General features: G+C 33.0%; 1 protein-coding gene across 1 annotated transcript; it reads left to right on the top strand.

The window, feature by feature from the left end:
* Positions 1 to 1,392: 1,392 nt before the first annotated feature.
* Positions 1,393 to 14,093, top strand: LOC124357138 (proteasome subunit alpha type-3). Its single transcript, XM_046808623.1, has 6 exons — positions 1,393 to 1,609; positions 5,137 to 5,219; positions 7,173 to 7,293; positions 10,627 to 10,872; positions 12,421 to 12,533; positions 13,850 to 14,093. The coding sequence occupies exons 1-6, from the start codon at positions 1,589 to 1,591 to the stop codon at positions 14,025 to 14,027; spliced, it is 762 nt and encodes a 253-aa protein (XP_046664579.1). The 5' UTR covers positions 1,393 to 1,588; the 3' UTR covers positions 14,028 to 14,093.
* Positions 14,094 to 22,139: the final 8,046 nt, after the last annotated feature.

The raw sequence follows: 22,139 nt of genomic DNA, 5'->3' as shown, positions 1-22,139 counted from the left end.
CCAGCCAGTCGCGCCAACCTTAACTGAATTCTATCGAAAAGGGTCGGTGTGTATCCTCATAAAGGGCACCAGGTAACAGATGGGTACTCCAATAATGGGCGCACAAGTGTCTGAAGGTGAAGTAAAGTCTCGGAACGATCTAAAGGTGAACCTCAGCTGGCATGCTTTGTTGGAGACATAATTTATGTGTCTCGCATAATTCCAAGATGATGACACCCCAACACCAAGGTCTTTGGAGATCTGTTGATAGTAATCAACCCTGCCCAAGTTGGAATTATATAGAACATAATAGTGGAGTAAATAAATTTGAATGTTAGGGCAGTACATTACCCATCATTAAGTTACAGACGATTATCATTACTCTACAACTAGACGGTAGCAAGGGAAATTTGCAACTGAATACAATCATCTGCAGCAGCGATCCTACTGAAAATCTTGAGATCGTCAACGAATAGGAGCTATGAGAGGATATTGTTGTGCCAACATTATTGATAAAGAGCGCAAACAGAACGGTGCTAAATTCGAGTCCTGTGGAACACCTAACAGAACAGGAATAGGTTGCGATAGGGCATCATTAAATCGGACTATTACTGTACGATCCGACAAGTCACTCTCAATCTAGGATAAAAGAGATTATGCACTCCGTACTGTATGTTACTCCGCATCTAGCATTCATCAAGAAGCGTTAAAACTCCAGCTAACTCGATGATCGCTCCGCCAAACAACAGCGGCCTACCAACGCCGTTCTCGGAACATTTTGAGGCTTCCTCTACTACCAATACTATTATAACTGACCACGTTACACAGTCACGCATCTTACCTCTCTACGTTGATAACTTTAAGACATGGCATTCCTATGCTGGAGCGGTATATAACACGGGTAAAGGTGACTTCCAGGCCCGCTCCTATTTAAGGGTTACCACGCTCCCAGATAAGTAAAAAATGGTCTACCCACCCAATTCTATGGAAATGGAGAAAACAAGATTCCTGAAGACCACTTACGCCCGGGAATCAAAACGCAATGAAGTAACTAGCATACCCTACGGCCTTATGGATCAGATTACTGAGGTCACCCGCATGAAGCAGTCACTGGCCCCTCTTATCATACCGCAGCACCAAATATCGATAAGGGCCCACATCTCGATATTTGGAACTGCAACGGGCTACTAAGGCATGATCATTCTTCAGTAAATCTAAGCTTTTCTAAGTAAATTTAAGTGAATTATCGAGTCGACTGTCCTGACCAAAATAGTTTTTATATACCCCTAAAATGATCTGCGGAATTATTTTGAGCTTTTGGAGATCACCAGTAATTGAAGAACCTCTTTGGTTAAAGGAATCTTTTTACCTCCTTGGGTGTGCTTTTTACTCTATGGTTAACAGGTAAACTCAAACAAACTGCATTCTCATCTCTAAAATTGAAAATACCGAGATTTTTAGGTTAAGCCTCTTAGGTCTGTTGACTTGCAATTCGTGTTGGGCTTTTGTTATCAGAACTAAAAGAAAACTTTACAGTTAATTTCGTTAAGATTACGTAGACTTTGTTTTTGGCTTTAATCTATTTGGTGTACCGTAAATATTTGTAGAAATGAGCTCAATTGGTACTGGGGTAAGTCGTGTTTTTAATTTTACAGATAATTTTTACATATTTAGTCTATTAAAGGGTGACCAAACATTCAGGAAAAGAGTGATTGTCCTGTGGTTTTAAATCATGGAACTGTGTCTCACAAAATATATTCAAGACACTCAAATGTCCCGAAATTCAGTTTTTATATAAGCTTTTTAACCTATTGTTCTGCTCCATTTAATGCATTATAGAAAATCAATATAGCCTAAACTTTGTAGGTCTGAGTTTTTTTACTGCATGTAAGTAATTTGATATTTTTGAATCCGTTGCAGTATTTTTTTAATGCTGTTTCACTCATTAGATACCTACTATGCAGAAACATTACTATTTTTCTGTAAAAATAATGTGTGTTGCTAAGGTTATGTCAATCAAATTAACCCTTTTTGGTGCCACAGCGTTGCTAATTTTTGGGGTAGGGTACGATAAGCGGACCCGGTTTTTTATATTGAAGAATGTAATAATCGATACCTAATATTCGCATCTCAAATCCTAGACTATCAATCGATATAAAAGTATCTATAGTCCTCAATACCTATCATACGTTTTAAATTAAGATATGGATTTAATATTTACAGTGATGAAACAAATATTTAAAAAAATTAGGAAAACTGAAGACAACCATATTTGCTCCTCTTACAGTTACGTTGTTTCTTTCCCACAAATTTCACATAATGGATTTTTCGATACACGAGTCCAACATGTTGAAGCCATGTAAAACATTCACTTTTAGTACAGTACAACTTCATTTATCTGGATCTTTGGGTTAACCGGATCGGTTGTACATAGTGAGGAAGTTCAGATTTTTTATGGAATAGGCTAAACCACTTTTGTTGAATTTCCAGTGTAATTAATTTTTCTGTTAACATGTGTTCGGCATTTTGAATAATGTGCACAATATAGGCTAATAACAATTTTATCATCAATATTTATGAACGAAAATAAAACTACTCATGCCTTGATATAAGTACTTAACCCTTTTGATCCCAACGTCTGAATTTTTGGTACGTTCATAAATTTGTTTTGGAAATATAATTGGTAAATTACTTCTTATATACATTAATGCACTCGTAATGAACAAATTTACAAAGTTATAGTAAGTAATGGCACTTCTAGTTCGATTTTGCAACACTGTTTATTTCAAACTAGAATGCTGTGGTTTTTCGGTGCTAAGTGCTGCGTCAGCTGTCATCGTTGTTAATTGTGAGTGAGTCGTTTATTTGTTATGTAAGGTTTAACTTTTTTATATGGAAGTTTAGTGTTAACAACAAGTAAAAATAGTTTTGTAAAGTGATAAATGAAGATGACAATTTTTAAGTAAGAAGAAGATGATAGTAAGATAGGCTATCATAAAAACATTTGATAAAATCTAAAAGAGAGTTATTTGTATTTCTCTTGTTATAATTTGTAATATTACAAGTAGCTTTATTACTTATTTTTATTTATATACATTTTCATGTGTTTTTCACAATGTTGTGCCTGTGGAACTAGATTTGCACTCATAAACCTATATCTTAGTTATTAGTGGATATAACTACGTGAAAATTTAGTAATACTATTTTTTATATTTACAAAAACAAGAAAAAACAAAAAAGTATTTTTATGTTGGAACAGATCTTTTAATTTTATGCTCTCTATTTCAACTGGAAACAGTACATTTTTTGAATATTTGTTGTGACAATTTTCTCATAAACATTTTGTGTGCATATTTATTATAATTCTAGGTAAGTGTACATTATAGTAGAGTATTATAGAATTTTATTAAAAAAGAATAATTAAAATCCATTGATACATAAACATTTGAGGTGTAATTTTTGCCAAAACACTACATTTTCAATAAATTATAGCCGGGACTAGGTCAGATCCCCATCTCCGACTCTGGGCGAGACTCAAGCAGATACCCCTGCGAAAAGTTCTGGGATCAAAAGGGTTAGACCAAATTACTATATAGGTTTCAAATTACAGTATAGTTCGGCTGTTTTTATACTTTAAAAGGTAATAATTTTATGATGAATAAAATCTATCTATTCAAAATATGTATTTATCTAATGTAACAAACAAAACAGTGAATAAATCACAAGTCAACTTCCTATGGGTTGCTGTTTTCAACCGTTACGCCGTTTATGTTAATTTAAACATTCTACGAATAAAAGTTCATACCAGCATGATAAAAGTGCCTCTGCTGGGGACGTACGAAAAACATCCCTCGAGGTAGTACATATCAGTAAAATATCAAATTCAAAATTGTCTTATCACGAATGCCACAGGCCATTACTCCTTTCTGGAAACGCAACTTGAAAACACAAACAGATATTGTAAATTCACCTCTCCATAACTTCCTACTATTTTGTAGGCCTTGAAATTTCTTTTACAAAACAGTAAACAAAATTTTTTAATTGTTTATTCTATTGTTAATCTTTGTAAAACAAAATAATAAATTGGCCCTCTTTTATGGTTTTATTTGTAACAAATTGTGTCACAAGCTGTCAGACAAGCCTAGCCTTCAAAATTGTAAGATGTAAGTTTTTTCAATGTTTGTTACATTTAATAAATACATGTACCAATCATTAAACTATCACTTTTTAGATATAAAATCATAGTTGAACTATACCATAATATTTAATATCTATAACTTAATTTAGCTTGTCATTTTGGTTTTTTGCTATTCAGTAGTGTAGATAATCAGAAATATCAATGATTCGATTGTCGTGGTGGCTGCTTGTCATCCTGCAGCCTAGTGTAAATAGACTCTGTGACAGTGAAATTGTTTAAAACAAACTTAGTAGGCCCAGCATTAGGAACTAATTTAATACCACCGGTATTTGTTTTTATTTCCTGAAAATTGGTTCATAACATTTTTCTTATGTTGTATTATAACAGTCTGTAGACCACATCATAACAGGAGCAGCAGGTTGTCAGCATTGATATGGCATCACTGCCTCAAATGTCATTGGACTATTTTGGTGGGGACTTCTTTAAATAATAAAGACATATTATTAGTGATTTATTAGTGAAGTTTTTTTCTTTTTTGTTAATTAAAAAATCCCATTATTTGTTCCTCACATGAAGAAGAAAGCCCAAATTTCCTGTGCAGGAGTTGATTTTGTTATTGCTTAAGCCACGTTAACCTATGTTCTCAACTTGCAGAACCTTAAAATTCTACATATGTTTTTTACTTTCTTGTTTAATTTACAGAGAGAGTCAGAACTGTTTATGCTTTAAAAGTTAGAACAGTATTTTTAAAAACCACTTGACAATTAGACAATAATACTCACTGAACTCTTTAGAAACCGAAAGCTACACGCTTGTTGGCCAATGAGAATACATTGAATAAGTAAGATAAATAGAAAAGTATGTATTTTCACATAGGTCTTAGTTTTTATCAGTTATTCATAGTAGCTCAAGTAAGTATTCTCGGGAATGTACAGCACTGAATTGGCTGTGCTCATCTATGTGTGTTAACAGGTTACTCTTAAGCTTTTTAAAGACTTAAAAATGAGTTTTTTTTCCAGTACGACTTGTCTGCATCCCAATTTTCTCCAGATGGAAGGGTGTTCCAGGTGGAGTACGCACAAAAAGCGGTAGAAAATAGTGGGTAAGTTTACTGCAATTATTAGACACCTTCTAATAAATTAAGTTAGGCTATTATAATTTCTTCTAAATATGCATGAACGTTTTGAGTAATAAAAGAGTTTCCAGAGCTGCAGGCCATGCTGTATATAAATATTTTGTATCTGAGGTGCAAATGTATTATTAACGTGTGGGCCTAGTCATATGAGCGTTAATTGTGCAGTGATGGTAAGAACTGTTCTCCATTCTCAGTATACAAGATCTCAGCTCGATCTTGATTTTGCGATTTACTATGTGACAGATTATGTGCCATTACATTTTCTGTAGACCATTACAGTTGTGGCTGTATACTATTTACTTTTATTAATATTTTTTCTGCTTGTTCTTGCACTATTTTAAACTTAGAATTAATCTGATCTGCATACAACATTATTGTAGTTCTGTATTGTCAGATTTACTTAATACTAGTTTATTATTAGTATTGTAATGTTTTTTACAAAATATATTTTGTTTCTTCGTAACGCTAGATTGTAAAATGTAAACGACCACGTCACAAAGTAATAAAATCATGGTTCAGGTCTTTTTTCATTGTACCAGTGAAATAATAAAATGAACATTTTAGTTAAAAACTACACTTGGTGAGACGTACTTAAAATATTTAGTCTATTTTTAGTTTATTGAAAGAAATATTAGTAATATTTTTTAAAATTTAAAAAACATGAAAAATGAGTATATATTAACAGTTATTGGGTGAAAAATAAGGATGTTAATGAAAAAAATTGAAACAAAAGTTTTTTATTATTGGATTAAATACTAACATGTAACATATCGTACCCATTTTCTAAATGCAAGAGATTGTGTGAATTCAGTTTTGTTACTTTTACATTTTTATTATTATTTTATTTTTATTAATGGATTGTCTATTGGAATATAATAATTTTAATGTTTAGGATGTAATACTGAGCCTATTAAATACTACAAGTAGTACAATCTAATATAAAATTGATATTACAAGGGAGATAACACAAGAATGAATAGAACTTGAATTCCTTATAAGTGAGTGAATATATTCGTCATTAAAACTTTTTTAATGTTGCCAAATTAGGTGCAGAGGAGAAAATAAGTTTAATTACTTTAAAAACAGTATGATAGATTAACAGGTTTCAAAGTCACATAAAGTATACGAGAGAGGATAAATGAGCTCCCAAGCTCCTAATGCCTAAATTTTCTCTTTTTTTGAATATTGAAGCTCAGATCTTCAGTGGAGTAGGGAGACTCCATGATTAAAATAAATATTTATCGCCACAGATCACACAATTTTCTCTTCCATGTATTTCAACTATAAAGCCATATTTGTCCAGGATGGTTAAATCTTTAAATCGCATTATACACCTTGTTGTGTCGGAGGAAAAAACTTGTCTCCACTATACATATGCTAAACACTGTCATTGCCCTTTATCAACCTTCTATCAGAAGAAGCAACTTGTCTCCTCTATACATATGCTGAACACTATCATTGCCCTTTACCAACCTTGTATTAGAAGAAGCAACTTGTCTTCTCTATACATATGCTGTACAGTGGTCTGGGCAGTTAAAAGATCGCCTGTTGTATAGCTCCAACCTTGCTCCAAGCGATTTTCACTTTTTTTGTCATCTAAAACATCATCTTAGCAACTTTAACACAATGAGAAATTGAACATGGCTATTAATTTCTGTTCATAAATTTCTCTTAGAGGGATTTTATAACTTAGTTTTCAGGTATGAAAATAATACCAAACAAGGCAATTAAGGAGAAAAATATGAAAATACAAGTTGTTTTATTTTTTTTGCAACTAAAATTTATATTTATTTTAAAAATAAATACAAATCATTATATAAAGTAATAACCATACAAAAGACTGTAACCCCTTATCATATTTGAAAGATTAGTCCATATCACAAACCCATTATGTATTATGTGTTTTATATTTTGTTTTAGTACAGTTATCGGGCTCAGAGGCAAAGATGGAGTTGTGTTCGCAGTAGAAAAACTTATAACTTCAAAGTTGTACGAACCGGGACCAAACAAAATTTTTACAGTTGATAAGCATGTTGGAATGGTAAGTAAATTAAGTAAATGTTTACTTTACTCAGATATTCAACTTACTTAAAAGTATATAGGTGAATTAGCAATTTCAGCTTCAATACACAACAACTCCCATCATTGGTGTAGTCTTCTCAAAGATATTTTTAATTAGGTTTTCCAGCTACTATTCTTTTCTACATTATCTGCTTTTCTCTCTATACATCATCCAATAATAACCTGATAGTTAATTCATTACTTGTAATTAAATTCATTGCTTGAAAAAGCTTTTTTAAATTTTGATCTTACTGTTATTGTAAAGATTAAATAATTAAAAGCTGAATAAAGCAAATACAAATTTAAATTAGGTAAATCATAAGTTTAAAATTATGCAGATTGTATTATTTTGACCACAGCATAACAAAACTACACCAATGGTTTTAGAAACAATGGCTATGTTACTATTTGAAGCAATTGATTATCTATTAAATTTCATCCTTACATTTTACATTATTGACGCAAGTGTACTGTCCATAATTTCAGTCCACACAAAATGTAAAATAGTCAAGTGACAATTGTAATACAGGGTCTGTATAATAAGTAACCGGACTGACTTCAGGAAATTTTTATTGGCAAAATATGTACAATTTTTCTTTAGAAATCTTCAAAGTAGTCCCCATTGGAGTCGATAACACGCTGATACCGTATTTTCCAATCCCTGAACGCTCCCTGGAAGTCGGCAACCTCAATGTTGTCTAGAGCCCTCGTAGTAGCACGTTGAACGTTTTCCCGTGTCCCCTTAAGGTGTCTCTTGATCTTGGGGAACAGAAAGAAGTCCGGTGGTGCCATATCCGGGCTGTAAGGAGGCTGTGGCAACGTTGCCCTCGACTGTTTTGCCAACTGTTCGGTGATGAGCAGGCAGGTGTGCGACGGTGCATTGTCGTGATGGAGAATCCACAAATCGGCAATCTCCGGACGGACTCGGTGAACCCGGGCGGTTAGTCGACGGAGCACCTCTCTGTAGTACTGGCCGTTTACAGTTTGACTGGGTGGCACAAACTCTTTGTGAACAATGCCTTTCACGTGAAAGAAAGCAATGAGCATCAACTTCACCTTCGATTTGCTCATGCGCGCTTTTTTTGGTCGTGGTGACGCCGGTGTGTGCCACTCCGAACTCTGCTGCTTCTTCTCAGGATCGTATTCAAAAACCCACGTCTCGTCTTCTGTAATAACGTGGTTGAAAAACTCTGGTTCGGTTTGCAGTCGATCAAGGATTTTCGAAGCGACAGCAACACGACGCTTCTTTTGCTCATCAGTCAGGTGTTTGGGCACCAGCTTCGCGCAGATCTTCCTCATGCCCAGATTGTTCTTAATAATGTTTTGAACGGTCATCTTATCAATTCCGACCTCATCTGCGATAGCCCGAATGCTCAGACGACGATCACTGTTCAACACATCACGCACTTTTTGCACATTTGTGTCCGTGTGACTCGTTGATGGAGGACCGACGCGCTGTTTGTCATGGACGTCATCGCGGCCCTCTCGGAAATTTTTGTGCCACTGAAACACCTGAGTTCTGGACAGAGCATCCTCACCGTAAGCCTCTTGAATCATTTGAAGAGTTTCCGTGGCCGTTTTCTTGAGTTTGACACAAAATTTAATGCTAAAACGTTGCTCGATCGTACTCTCCATTTTCACTCCGACGGGGTAACTAAACATGCACTCCGCTCTCGCTTGATACTAACTCTCCAAGCGCTTGGAGGGAACTGCTGCAGCCCTGTTCCCTTTCACTAGACCCCCCACCACCACTACAGCACCAGATACCGGTTAGCAGACGCTTTGACGGAGCGGGGCAGGCTCAGTCCGGTTACTTATTATACAGACCCTGTAGAATCAACAAACAATTAATTAGATTGCACGTGTTGCATGTTATTTTTAGTTTAAAGTTTTTTTTTTTACAATGGAAGGTTTGTGAAGAAAACAGTATTTTTTCAGACATTTGAAATTGTTTATTGATTCAAGAAATCAGTAACACTATGTTTCGAGTCAGTAATCACAAAAAAACAAATGTGTCAACTCTACACTATCTCTAAAACATACACTCATAGATACACGTTATAGTAAGAAAAGAATATGAAATAGTTTTATAGACCATTTGTAGAGGTTTTCACTTATTAGTTCATTGTACGAGGGGTATTAGAAAAATAAGGTTCCCTATACCGCCGAGACAGAATGTGATATGTTGGGAGAAATCTGGCAACACTGTCTTATTCACCAGCTGTCCCTCTCTCTATCCATACTACTCGCGCCTCCCTACGTCCAACAGTGCCGGCCTAGCTGCCTTCGAAGATGGAGCTCCCAATCGTTGTTACCGCCAGATGCAAAACTCATGCTGTGATACGTTTTTTAAATGCAAAACAGATTTCACCTATTGAAATTCATTGTCAGTTACTTGAAGTTTATGGGGAAAACTGCATATCTGTTCAACACGTTCGGAAATGGTGTAGAGAATTCAGTAAAGGCCGCATGGAAATTCACGATGAAAACCGAAGTAAACCTGAAAACAGCCTTCAGTTTCAGATGGAGTTGTTGAAAAAGTTGAGACAATATTCCTTGAAGACTTTTTGCCTCATGGAACAACAGTAAACTTTGACAGATATTGCGACACATTAAGAAAGCTGAGACACGCGATCCAGAACCACCGGAGAGGAAGATTGTCCAGTGGTGTGAGGCTTCTCCATGACAACGCTCGACCTCATGTCTCACGCCAAACTCAAGAACTGCTGACACATTTTGGCTGGACTATTGTGCCCCATCCCCCCTACAACCCAGACCTAGCCCCAAGTGATTATCACTTATTCCAAAAATTAAAGGAACACTTGTGTGGCCAACGCTTCAGTACCGATGATGAAGTCGAGGAAGAGGTTACTCGATTCCTCAAAGGATTGGCGGCAGAATTCTACAACATGGGGATAGAAAAGTTGGAGCATCGTCTACAAAAGTGTTTGGACAGAAACGGTGATTATGTGGAAAAATACTCAACTTTTAAGTTTTAAATTGATGTATAACACTAAATAGAAATATAGAGCTGTCTATTTAAAAAAATCATGGGAACCTTATTTTTCTAATACCCCTCGTATGTTGTATAAGTTTAATCTGGTATATCTTACAATATTAATAGGCAAATATAGTATGTAAAGCTTTTTCATTTGGAAAGGTTCACAGTTTCCACAATTTTGGAATTATAGTGTGGGAGTAGATGAATGTTTAATGATAAGGTGTTAATAAGTCCAATAAAATTACTGAAATTCACTTTAATAACCAATAAATACAAAACCATTATTAAAATTAATAAGATGTTTTATGGCAGGCAGTAGCTGGCCTGATCTCAGATGCCCGTCAACTGGCCGTTGTAGCCCGGACAGAATGCTCCAACTACCGCTCCACCTATGGAACCAACATCCCCCTCAGTTACCTGAATGACAGACTCTCAATGTCCATGCACGTGTACACACTGTACTCTGCTGTGCGGCCGTACGGCTGCAGTGTTATCTTGGGAGCTTACGAGGCTGATGGCCCTGTCATGTACATGATCGACCCTTCTGGAGTTTCATATGTGAGTATAACATAATTTGACACAGTCAGTGTTAAGAAGGTTTACATAAACTCTCTAATCTGTATGTGTTCATAAAGTGTAATATATGTGTATTATAAAATGTATAAATACCATATGTTGTTTCTTAATAGATACATTCGTGTGTTGCATAAGATAATTATGTACATTATATCTCCTCCTATAATAAGAGCATGCGCACATTTGTTGTTTTTATACTCCCAGAAATTATTATAGAATGTCATAAAGAAATGGTTTTATCACTGGTACATTTCATAAAAAAATTAAACATTCTAAAATTAAAAACATTAATTAAGAACAGTAATAAATATGATATTTTTAACTATAGGCCATTAACAATTATCTGTACGGATGTCTTGTATGTACAATTGTCAACATTTTTTGAGTTGAACAGTCTGCTTGACTATAACAACATAAGTTTAGTCTGGGTCGATCTGGAGAGGTAAATTTGGTTGATGCTATTATTGATGCCATAGATATAACACTGAAAGAGTTATAGGTGTATGTTTAGATCTCAGTAAAGCATTCAATTTATGTCTTGCATATTAAACTAATTGCAAACTCTTAATAATTTGTGAATCCAGGGTTTACTTCTTAAGTGATTGAGCTCATATCTCACAGAAAGGAGAACATTTTGTTGAATTATTTTATCTGGCTCAGGACAAATTTTTAATTAATGCACGATCACGTACAAAAAGCATAGAGTATCAAAAGGCTCAATTATGGGTCACTCTTATTTTTGTTTTATATTAAGTGGAATACCATGTGGTGTTTTTAGCAGTAATAGTAAATGCCAAATAATAAATAAAGTAAGTTAGAATGTTTTTTAGCCAAAGTGTTTTTTTTTTTTTTTTTCAATTATATAATTATTGTTCAGAAAGTATTTGCTTATATTTCTGTAAAAATTGTATTATTTTGAAGTCCATTCAAAAAGTATCCAGATTTATATCATATCACGTCATATGATATATTGTTCATTATGAGTTCACTTCTACACGTCAAACAGTCACTAAAGAATATTATCATGAAGTGTTATGTCTGTTATGAGATGCTGTTTGTTGAAAAGGCCATAAATGCATCCATGACATCTAGTGGTTCCCCCATAACCACAGGTCTGTAGTTCGGAACCATGCTCTATCAGTTAAGACCCTTCCAGCCAGACACGAGAAAAAGGTGACTGGCTGACACTCTCCCAAGATAGTTACTGTTCACTAGCCGTATATAGACTGTGCTGTACATTTTTCTGCTTGATGAGAAAAATGTATATATAGTTTTTATATGCTAACAAAAAAAGAACACCTCAAAATACCAAACCTACACATAACACATCAAACACTGGCTTACATGATCAGTAATTTGTGAGTGCTGGCGAAACAGGAGACAAACATGTGTATTCAAAGGCATGTAATTAATTCAAATGAACTGTGCTACAGCCCTTCAAATATTATGATTTTTAAAACTATGTTATTTTAAATTAGAATTTCACCAAACAGTTATATTGAATGAATGTATGTATGTTAATATTTTCAGGGTTACTTTGGTTGTGCGATTGGGAAAGCAAAGCAGGCTGCAAAAACCGAGATAGAAAAGCTGAAGTTAAAAGATTTAACATGTGCAGAGCTCGTGAAAGAAGCTGCAAGGATGTGAGTATTGAATTGAGAGTTTGAGGTTTTAAAAATATTGAAAAATTAGTACAGTTTTATTTGTCTGTAATTAATTGTTTGCTAAATATGTTTTAGCTGTACATATTTTGAGTTTAAAAGTGTAACCTAAATTGTATACATTGTAGATGCTCCTGACTTATTGGATTCAATATTCAAAGTATAAACATGTTGATATTATTATTTATAAATTTTTATTCAGGTATGTGATTGTGGTTTCCTTGAAGGCAAAAAAGGCCTCACAGAAATAAAATATAATCATTGGATGGTTTGGTTTTTAAATTTATGAATTCCATTATCAAAACCTTGCCCAAATTTTGGTGTAGGTTCAGAAAGTAAATAACTTTAAAATAAATCCATTATTATTTAAATCCAAAAGATATTCAGATTTATATGAATAATTGCAATATGTATATCTCAACTAAAACGTTATTTGCTAAATCTATCCCTTTATGCTTTAGAATAATTAGAAAATACCTTTAAATGTTATTTCATGTAAAAAGGTTTATAAGAGCAATTAGTTGTGATTAACTTGTTGTCTTTATATTTTAGGTCACAAATCTGTCCTAAATTAATTCCTATTCATGTTTATTGGTAAAATTTTGTATACAATTCATCATTTGAAATTTCATTGTCTAATTTATAAATAATTTGTGTGGGTTACACAGGAAATGTATGATAGGATAAAATTTGACATCCTGCGGAGGTTTTAACTAGCTGAAACATTGGGAACAAGCAAGTAATAAAAATTTTGCTCTCTTGATCCCGAGAATTGTGGTTAATTAGTGTCTGTGTTAGTGATACTCAGTAGATGTATAAATGGTAATGTTATCACTTTCCCAAAACCAAAGGTATATGTATCGAGTAAATACTTTTCACTACACCAATACAGTCTGCAACTATTTAGATTCTGAATTTAAGGTTTTATGGGAGTTTAAGAGAATTCTGACAATAACATCCAATGACTCTATAAACAAGAGTCTCATTTCTGTAAGTTTTATTGTACTAACTAAAATGCCAGTTTTAATTCCTTATCACTTTTTTGCACATTTTATTTAAAGTTAATAATTTGGGCACAATCACTATTGTTCAAGTTATAACACACATAAATAGTAATTTACAATTGTTACAGGTTGTGTTAGTGCAGAATATAAGTCTTGGTTACCATATTGTATTGAGGAGTAGGAAGGATTGGATATGGACTGTTGGATGTTAGCTATATTTTTGAAAGTGTATTTTAATTTTAAGAGCAAATTTTTAATTCAAAGTTGTAATTTATTGTTTTCCTGGTAAAACAGAATCTTCCTGGTTCATGACGAGTTGAAGGACAAGCAGTTTGAGTTGGAGCTGTCGTGGGTGTGTGCCCAGAGCAAGGGTCTACACGAGCGGGTACCACAAGCCCTACAGCAGGAGGCAGAGAAGTCGGCTCGTGCAGCTATGGAAGAGGACTCTGACTCTGATACAGATGGAATGTGAAAATGTTACGTTACACTAATTATAATTTATGGCATTTTTTTTTAATAAAGTAATTTTGAAATAGTTTTTATGGAGTAAATTTACCCAATTTCATTTTAATTTTACTTTAAATCCTCCAATTAACACTGATTGAGTATTCTTCATATTAAATTACATTCTGTGTTAAATATTTTCAGTGGAGGATCAGAAAGTAAAGAGCAATAATGCACCATGACAAGTGTAAATATCCCTCCCTCACGAGTGCAGTGCATCGGCTCTGTCTCCCACCTCAGTGTGAGTAGAGTTTCGTTGTTTGCTGCCAAGAATCTAAATATTCTGTGAGCAAATAGTTATGTTTATGAAACATTTTGCCAAATGTTAAGAGAGAGTATTAATATATTTTCTAATGACACAAAATGTACAGCCTGTCTAAATTTATAGACAATGTCAAAATATCTTTATTTATATTTTATGCCCATGTTTAAAACAAATAGTGTCATTACAACTAGGTTGTGTATTAAAAATTATACTTATTGTACAGTAATAATAACTTTCATAATAATAATTGTTAAAATGTTCTATTTAAATTGATTATCAAAATAAAATTTACTTGATAATTTCTTCTAATATGAAGAACACTATTTTTTTTAATAAAAAAAATAAAACCAAATAAAATTTTAGATGCAAATTAAAAATGTAATAACTTAGTGTAAATAATTCATGACATCAAATAAAATAACAGAATTTTGAATTATGTAACCTTTTAGAAATGATAACTCTTGTTATTGTTTTGGGATTGATTTAAACTTATTTCTAGTATTATATATATATATATATTATATATATATATATATAATACTAGAAATAAGAATTAAACAATAAAACAAACATTATTTAGAATATTTAACAAAAATTAACCTTTCATGCTGGGATAAAATAGTTTAAATCAATCCCAAAACAATAACAAGAGTTATCATTTCTAAAAGGTTACATAATTCAAAATTCTGTTATTTTGTATATATATATTTTATATATATTCAAGATTCAAGATGTCTTTATTAGTCATTAAGTAACATAATTAGTTACAATAGACTTCGTCACATTATTGGGCAGTAATACTTAAAAAATTAACAATTTTATAATTGGAGACTTATTTTAAAATTAACAGGAATGTTGCGAGATATAGGAACTTACAAAACTAATAATTGGTATAAATAGAGAGCGGTTGTATAAAATTATTTAAGAAATAAGAAAGCATTGTAGGGTAAATATATATAAAAAACACAGACTGGACAAGAAACACAAATAACACATACAATTAAAACCCAATGAAAAATGTAACAATATAAATATTTAAAATATGTAAGTCAGGTGGTTAAAACATAAAATCTCCAAACTATAAAATAAAGGTTAACCCTTTGCGTGCCACGGCGACGATACATCGTCGCCAAAAACCCTTGCGAAAAGTGCCACGGCGACGATCTATCGTCGCCGAATTACTGTGCGAAAAGTGCCAGGCGACGATCCGTCGTCGCCGTCTGTTATCGTAATTTTTAACGCTTTATTTTTCATGAATTCTTTTCACAACCAATATTGTTTTATTTGTTAACTATCCTGCAATAGATAAATAATAGTTCACATAGTACTTTATATTAGTGAAAATAAAAAAACACAGAATAATAGAAGCAACAACAGCGGGCGGTGATTAACCGGGCGCGTAACATCGTTGGCGCGTAAACAACTCGCTACGTATAGTATGCGTAATATCTAAAATAATACGTTCGGTTACATGGTTGTGTTTACATCGTTTTGAGGTTAGGATCTCTAAAATGATTTTGTTAAATTGATATCTCCCTTGTGTACGTGCGTGCGCACGCGCGCGCGCGCGTGTGTGTGTGTGTGTGTGTGTGCGCGCGCGTGTGTGTGTGTACATATTTTTTGGGAAAATATGAAGACCATATATTAGATATACTTTAGAACCAAAGGATAAATGTAAGTAATGCATTAATTATTTTTGTTTTAGTGTTGTGTTACCGGTACTGAAAAATGATTTTTTCATTATGTACATAATTTCAAGCATTGTTATGTAACTATAGTAATTATATAAAAAAGTTAACCATTATTTTTTTTCACATTAACAATGTTATAAAGAATATTAAAAAAATTCTTCCCATAGTAAAATGGTTTCTTATTAATTTGTCAAAAAAAATAAAAACTAAAAAATAAAAATTGCTTTATACATTTTTTGGTTTTGACATGCCAAAACTAATATTATTTTATGTTGTTTCATTTGTTTTGTAACATTTTATTGTAATACAACTTTTTACAAATATTTTGATACCTGTTTCATAAAAATAGTATGAAAAATAATAAAAATATATTCTTTTTCCGGAAGCCCGGTAATACTTCTTATTATTCCCTGGCATTTTTCGCATATGACTTGCAATATAGTTGCTAGTGCATTTCTTTTGTACTAAATTTTTTGCCTTGTGGCATTCAAAGGGTTAAAAAACTTAAAACTTGACTAGACAAAATTATAAACTTAAGGAACTAATATCACAGGCCAAATATTCATTCACAGAGTAAAATGCTTTTTCTTTAAGCCATTTGCTTACAACTCGTTTAAACCTATTTATATTTACAATCCATCCTCCTTTTGGTAATTTATTAAATAGTTTTATTTTCATATAGATATGACTACCTTTTGTTTTTTCAAGCCTGGTCCTTGGCAGCTCTAACATGTACTTTTTTCTAGTTTTATAAGTATGTATGGTTTCTCTAACAGTATAACTTTGCAGATTTGCTTTCACATCCAGTAAACAATAATATATATACAAACAGGGCAATGTCATGATATTTAAATCCCTAAAAGCTTGCAGGCAAGATTCCCTTTCATTAAAATTTTTTATAATTCTTATTGCTTTTTTTTGCCAGACAAACACTTTATTTGAATGGCAACTATTTCCCCATAAAGAAATTCCATAGACTAAGTGGGAGTGGAAAAAGGCATAGTAGGAGGTTATTAGCATTTCTTCGGTGATGCAGAGTTTCAATTTGCGCAATAGGAAAATTACTCTCGCCAATTTAGTACAAAGATTTTCTATATGGCTTTCCCAGCTTAGTCTACTGTCTAAAAAGATTCCTAATAGTTTAACAGGCTTAAAACATTTGTAAATTACATGGTCCATTGAAAAAATTATATTTTCTGTTTTGCTATTGTTTACAACAAGCCTGTTAGCCTGAAACCACTCAGTTGCTACCTTCATTGCATTTTCTTGTATTTTTATTAAACCATTAAGTGTACTATGGTGATTTAGAAGAGTAGTATCATCAGCAAACAAAACTGACATACAGGGTAAATTGAAAGGAAAATCATTAACTGCAACGATAAATAAAAAAGGACCTAAAACTGAGCCTTGTGGCACACCAATTTGAATTGTTTTTATGAGAGACGAATTAGAACCCTGAACAACCATTTGTTTTCTATTATTCAAATAAGATACCAACAAATTCAACTCACTACCTTGCACACCATAGCAATAAAGTTTACTTATAAGTAACTCATGAGGTATGCTGTCGAAGGCTTTAGACAAATCAATTAAGGTTGCAGATGATGTTGTTTTATACTCAAAATTATGAATAACATTACCAACTAGAGTTTCTACAGCTTTTGTAGTATTCAGTCCTGGTAAAAACCCAAACTGCTCTTTACATAAGAGACCATTTAGCATGAAAAAGTTTTGTAATTGGTTTTTGATACAATATTCAAATATTTTGCTAAAAATAGGTATTAAAGATATGGGACGATAACTGGAAGGGTTTGTTTTATCACCCTTCTTATAGATAGGAACTACTTTTGCTATTTTTAAACATTGAGGAAATGTGCCTTCAATTAACATTCGATTAAATAGATAAGTTAGTGGTTCAGCTATGACACTGATAATCTGTTTAGTAATCTTATTCGAAAAACCATAGTAATCTTCACTACCCGATAGATTTAATTCAGAAGCACACTTTAGGACATCTTCAACAACAATTACTTTCCAATATAACGTATTTCTTGGAGTACAACTATTTACATAATTATTTACTAAGCTAAGAGCTACACTAAAATCATCAGGTACTTGAGTTTTATTCATATCTAGTGCTACATTTATAAAATAATCATTAAAAACATTAGAATCAATATAAGACTCATTAGATTGCGATTCTGTGCTTTTTTCAGCTTTGATAATATTCCATGCAGCTTTACATTTATATACATATATATATGGTTTTCACAATTAATTTTGAAATTAAATAGGCAAGTCTTCACATACATTATACATTGTAGAATATAAAGACTGTGCACCGTTAAAATATTTAGTTCAGTAAAATGGTTTTAAACTCATTTTTAATTTTTAATTTTCAACATTATTCATGGTGCTTTCTTTTGTAGTGTAAGAATTTTATTTGTATATTGGTTTGTGACCTCCATACTTCAATTCCATATGCGATGTGGGATTGAACATGAGCATGGAAAGCCATCTTCAAAACTTATAAACTGCATGTTTATGTACACACACATACACGCATGTGTGTGTCTGTGTGTGTGTGTATATATATATATATATATATACATTCATTAAATTTGTATAAATGGCAATAGCCGAATTTAATTTATTTCAATAAACATTGAATCGCAAAAAGTACTTGCTCCGCCGGGACTCGAACCCGGATCTCTCACTTGCCGGGTGAATGTGCTACCATTACACCACAGAGCCCTCACTTTTTACGATTCAATTATTTTGTATTTGGCCGTTTCTTTCACATATGTGTTTAAATAACCAAACTAACATATGATCGGAAGACCAAATACCTGTCAAATGACTTTTATTTACATTCATTAAATTTGTATAAATGGCAATAGCCGAATTTAATTTATTTCAATAAACATTGAATCGCAAAAAGTACTTGCTCCGCCGGGACTCGAACCCGGATCTCTCACTTGCCGGGTGAATGTGCTACCATTACACCACAGAGCCCTCACTTTTTACGATTCAATTATTTTGTATTTGGCCGTTTCTTTCACATATGTGTTTAAATAACCAAACTAACATATGATCGGAAGACCAAATACCTGTCAAATGACTTTTATTTACATTCATTAAATTTGTATAAATGGCAATAGCCGAATTTAATTTATTTCAATAAACATTGAATCGCAAAAAGTACTTGCTCCGCCGGGACTCGAACCCGGATCTCTCACTTGCCGGGTGAATGTGCTACCATTACACCACAGAGCCCTCACTTTTTACGATTCAATTATTTTGTATTTGGCCGTTTCTTTCACATATGTGTTTAAATAACCAAACTAACATATGATCGGAAGACCAAATACCTGTCAAATGACTTTTATTTACATTCATTAAATTTGTATAAATGGCAATAGCCGAATTTAATTTATTTCAATAAACATTGAATCGCAAAAAGTACTTGCTCCGCCGGGACTCGAACCCGGATCTCTCACTTGCCGGGTGAATGTGCTACCATTACACCACAGAGCCCTCACTTTTTACGATTCAATTATTTTGTATTTGGCCGTTTCTTTCACATATGTGTTTAAATAACCAAACTAACATATGATCGGAAGACCAAATACCTGTCAAATGACTTTTATTTACATTCATTAAATTTGTATAAATGGCAATAGCCGAATTTAATTTATTTCAATAATTAAATTGACACATGTAGTGACACATGTAACAATTGATTTGCGGTCTGGGACCGGAGCCAACGGGGCTAAATTAAAGCGATTCCGAAATGCACGCTGTGTTGCTTTAACCGAACATCCGCTTGAAAAGTATGCCTCAACGGCAAAGGCACGCTCCTCACTATTCCAACGCATGATGGTGACTGAACCGTGTCGGGACAAAACTTTAGAGTACCCCCTGTTGAATGAGACCACTAGCGCTCCGCTATGACATCAACTAACTGAATGGCGCGCATTTAAAAAAAGGAAGTTATGCTGCCGCACCCTGTATATAATCTAGAATTGATTTGGTTGATTATGCAAGTTCAATATGCAAATTCCAACTGAGGTTGTGGTTAGAACTAGAAATGTTGGCAATAAACATGATTTAAACTAGAGTTGTTTATTAAAATACTAGGTTTTAAGTTTTTTTCTATCTTGTTTTGTGCTAAAAGAAATAAAGTTTGTTTTATCTGTATTTAAAACTAGTCTGCTTTCAATGAAACAATACTGTAATTTAGAAAGTTCAAAATATGCTATTACCTCTAATTTAGCTCCTATTTTTCTGTTATATGATGAGGTTTGAGTCATTTGCATATAGACAGAGCTGGTTTTGTGTTCTAGGTTACTAACTTTACATAAACCTACACATAAAACATGTTTATGGAGACAATACTACAATGCAAATTTTCAATCAGAAAGTGGTGCATAATAAATACTCTGGGGCATGTTATTATAAAGATATTTTTGTATGGACAACAGTTTAGAAAAGATGAAGAGTTCAAATAAGCAGGGATATCATCACTAAGAACTTTTCAAGTAGAATAGTATACAAAATTGTATTGAAAAAACTGGTTCTACATCAAAATAAGTGTTTTCACAATTTTTATAATTTGATTTATTGGCAGTAATGATTTCTTGTGAGCTGACGATGAAAATACATGATATGCTTTGTACCTAGTTCTGTGGAGAGAACTTTGTATTCTTTTTGTATTACAAGTTTTTCCATCTTGTGTTGTGTCAAATTTGACTTACAACATATTGCTATTGTTATATCATTATTTTCTTTGTCCCGTAATGCTGTGATTGCAGATTCAAGTTACTGATATTTTCATATACAAATTTATACCACAGTTTCACACTCACATAAGCCTTATAAGCCTACTAATATTAGTAAAGTTATCAAATTGTAAAGCTATAATATGTAAAAGTTTTGTTCAAGTAGATTTGTTGAAACTACAAAAAGTGAATATCTTCCTTTGGCAGAGCTGCTAAATTAAAGCCCATAAGCGAGTCGCACATGCATTCAACCAGGAAGGGGTTCAATATCCAATAGGAAGTGTATCTCACTTTCTTGGGCCAGCTGATTGGGTTCTCCTTATGAACTGTTTCAGTCAATAAATACATGATGCTACTAGTAATAATTCACAAGGAATATTAGTTCTTGGCCAGTGCCATGACTAATATATAAGTTTCCAGTTACACCATGTTAAACATTGCTAACAGATGTTTCGGCCTCACCTTTGGAGGCTTATTCCTTTAGTGGAGCTGTATTGTGATTGGCTGAAGCTCGACCAATCAGTAATCAATATAGCTTCTGTATAAAAGGCTACCAGCTTTTTCATAATCCGATGATATCTTTTTGTTGAAGTTATTTTCCATATGATTATTTTCAGTGTTCCTTTTATTGTATTTATATGGTTAGTTTATGAAAGTACATGTTTTAAAATACTGTTTCATATTTTGTTTAACTGTATTCTTCTATGGCTAATCGTTTTGTATTCTGATCTTTTGTATGCTGTAACATGTAAAGATATTGTTTTTGTTTTTTCAAAGTAGTACGGTCTGTAAAAGACACATTGGTGAAGAGGGAAAGTGTGACATGTATACAACAGATTTTAACAAAATTTTAATAATGAAGATACAATTATAAAAAACAAATATACAATACTATTCTACAAATGAAACACAAAAACAAAACTGCCTATAATAAAGAATACATATTGATTGCTGATTGGAAGAACTTCAGTCAATTATGATGTAACTCCGCCCTCTCCACTCACCTTCAATAGTGGATGTGCCACCAGTTTCAGTGCAACCTAATAGGGAATGAATAGTTTGATAACAAGGCCGAAATAAACCAAAAAATATGTGTAGTGTGTTAGCAATGTTTTGATACAGAGCAAAGTAAAAACTGTTGTTACAGGAATGGCTCACTTTTATCCTATTAAATGATGGTCCACAAAATACTTTGCATTGGGATCACAGAATGTTTAATTCATTTATGTCTTCTTAGACAATGTAGTTTGATTTCTCACTATACAAAGTGTACGTACTATGAGATAATATAGTGTTATAGTGCTATGACTAGTTTTGGTATTTAGTATGAAATACTACATGGA

The sequence above is a fragment of the Homalodisca vitripennis genome, chromosome 3, assembly GCF_021130785.1.
Source record: "Homalodisca vitripennis isolate AUS2020 chromosome 3, UT_GWSS_2.1, whole genome shotgun sequence".
Classification (NCBI taxonomy): Eukaryota; Metazoa; Arthropoda; class Insecta; order Hemiptera; family Cicadellidae; genus Homalodisca; species Homalodisca vitripennis.
This window is presented reverse-complemented; position numbering and strand designations above follow the sequence as displayed.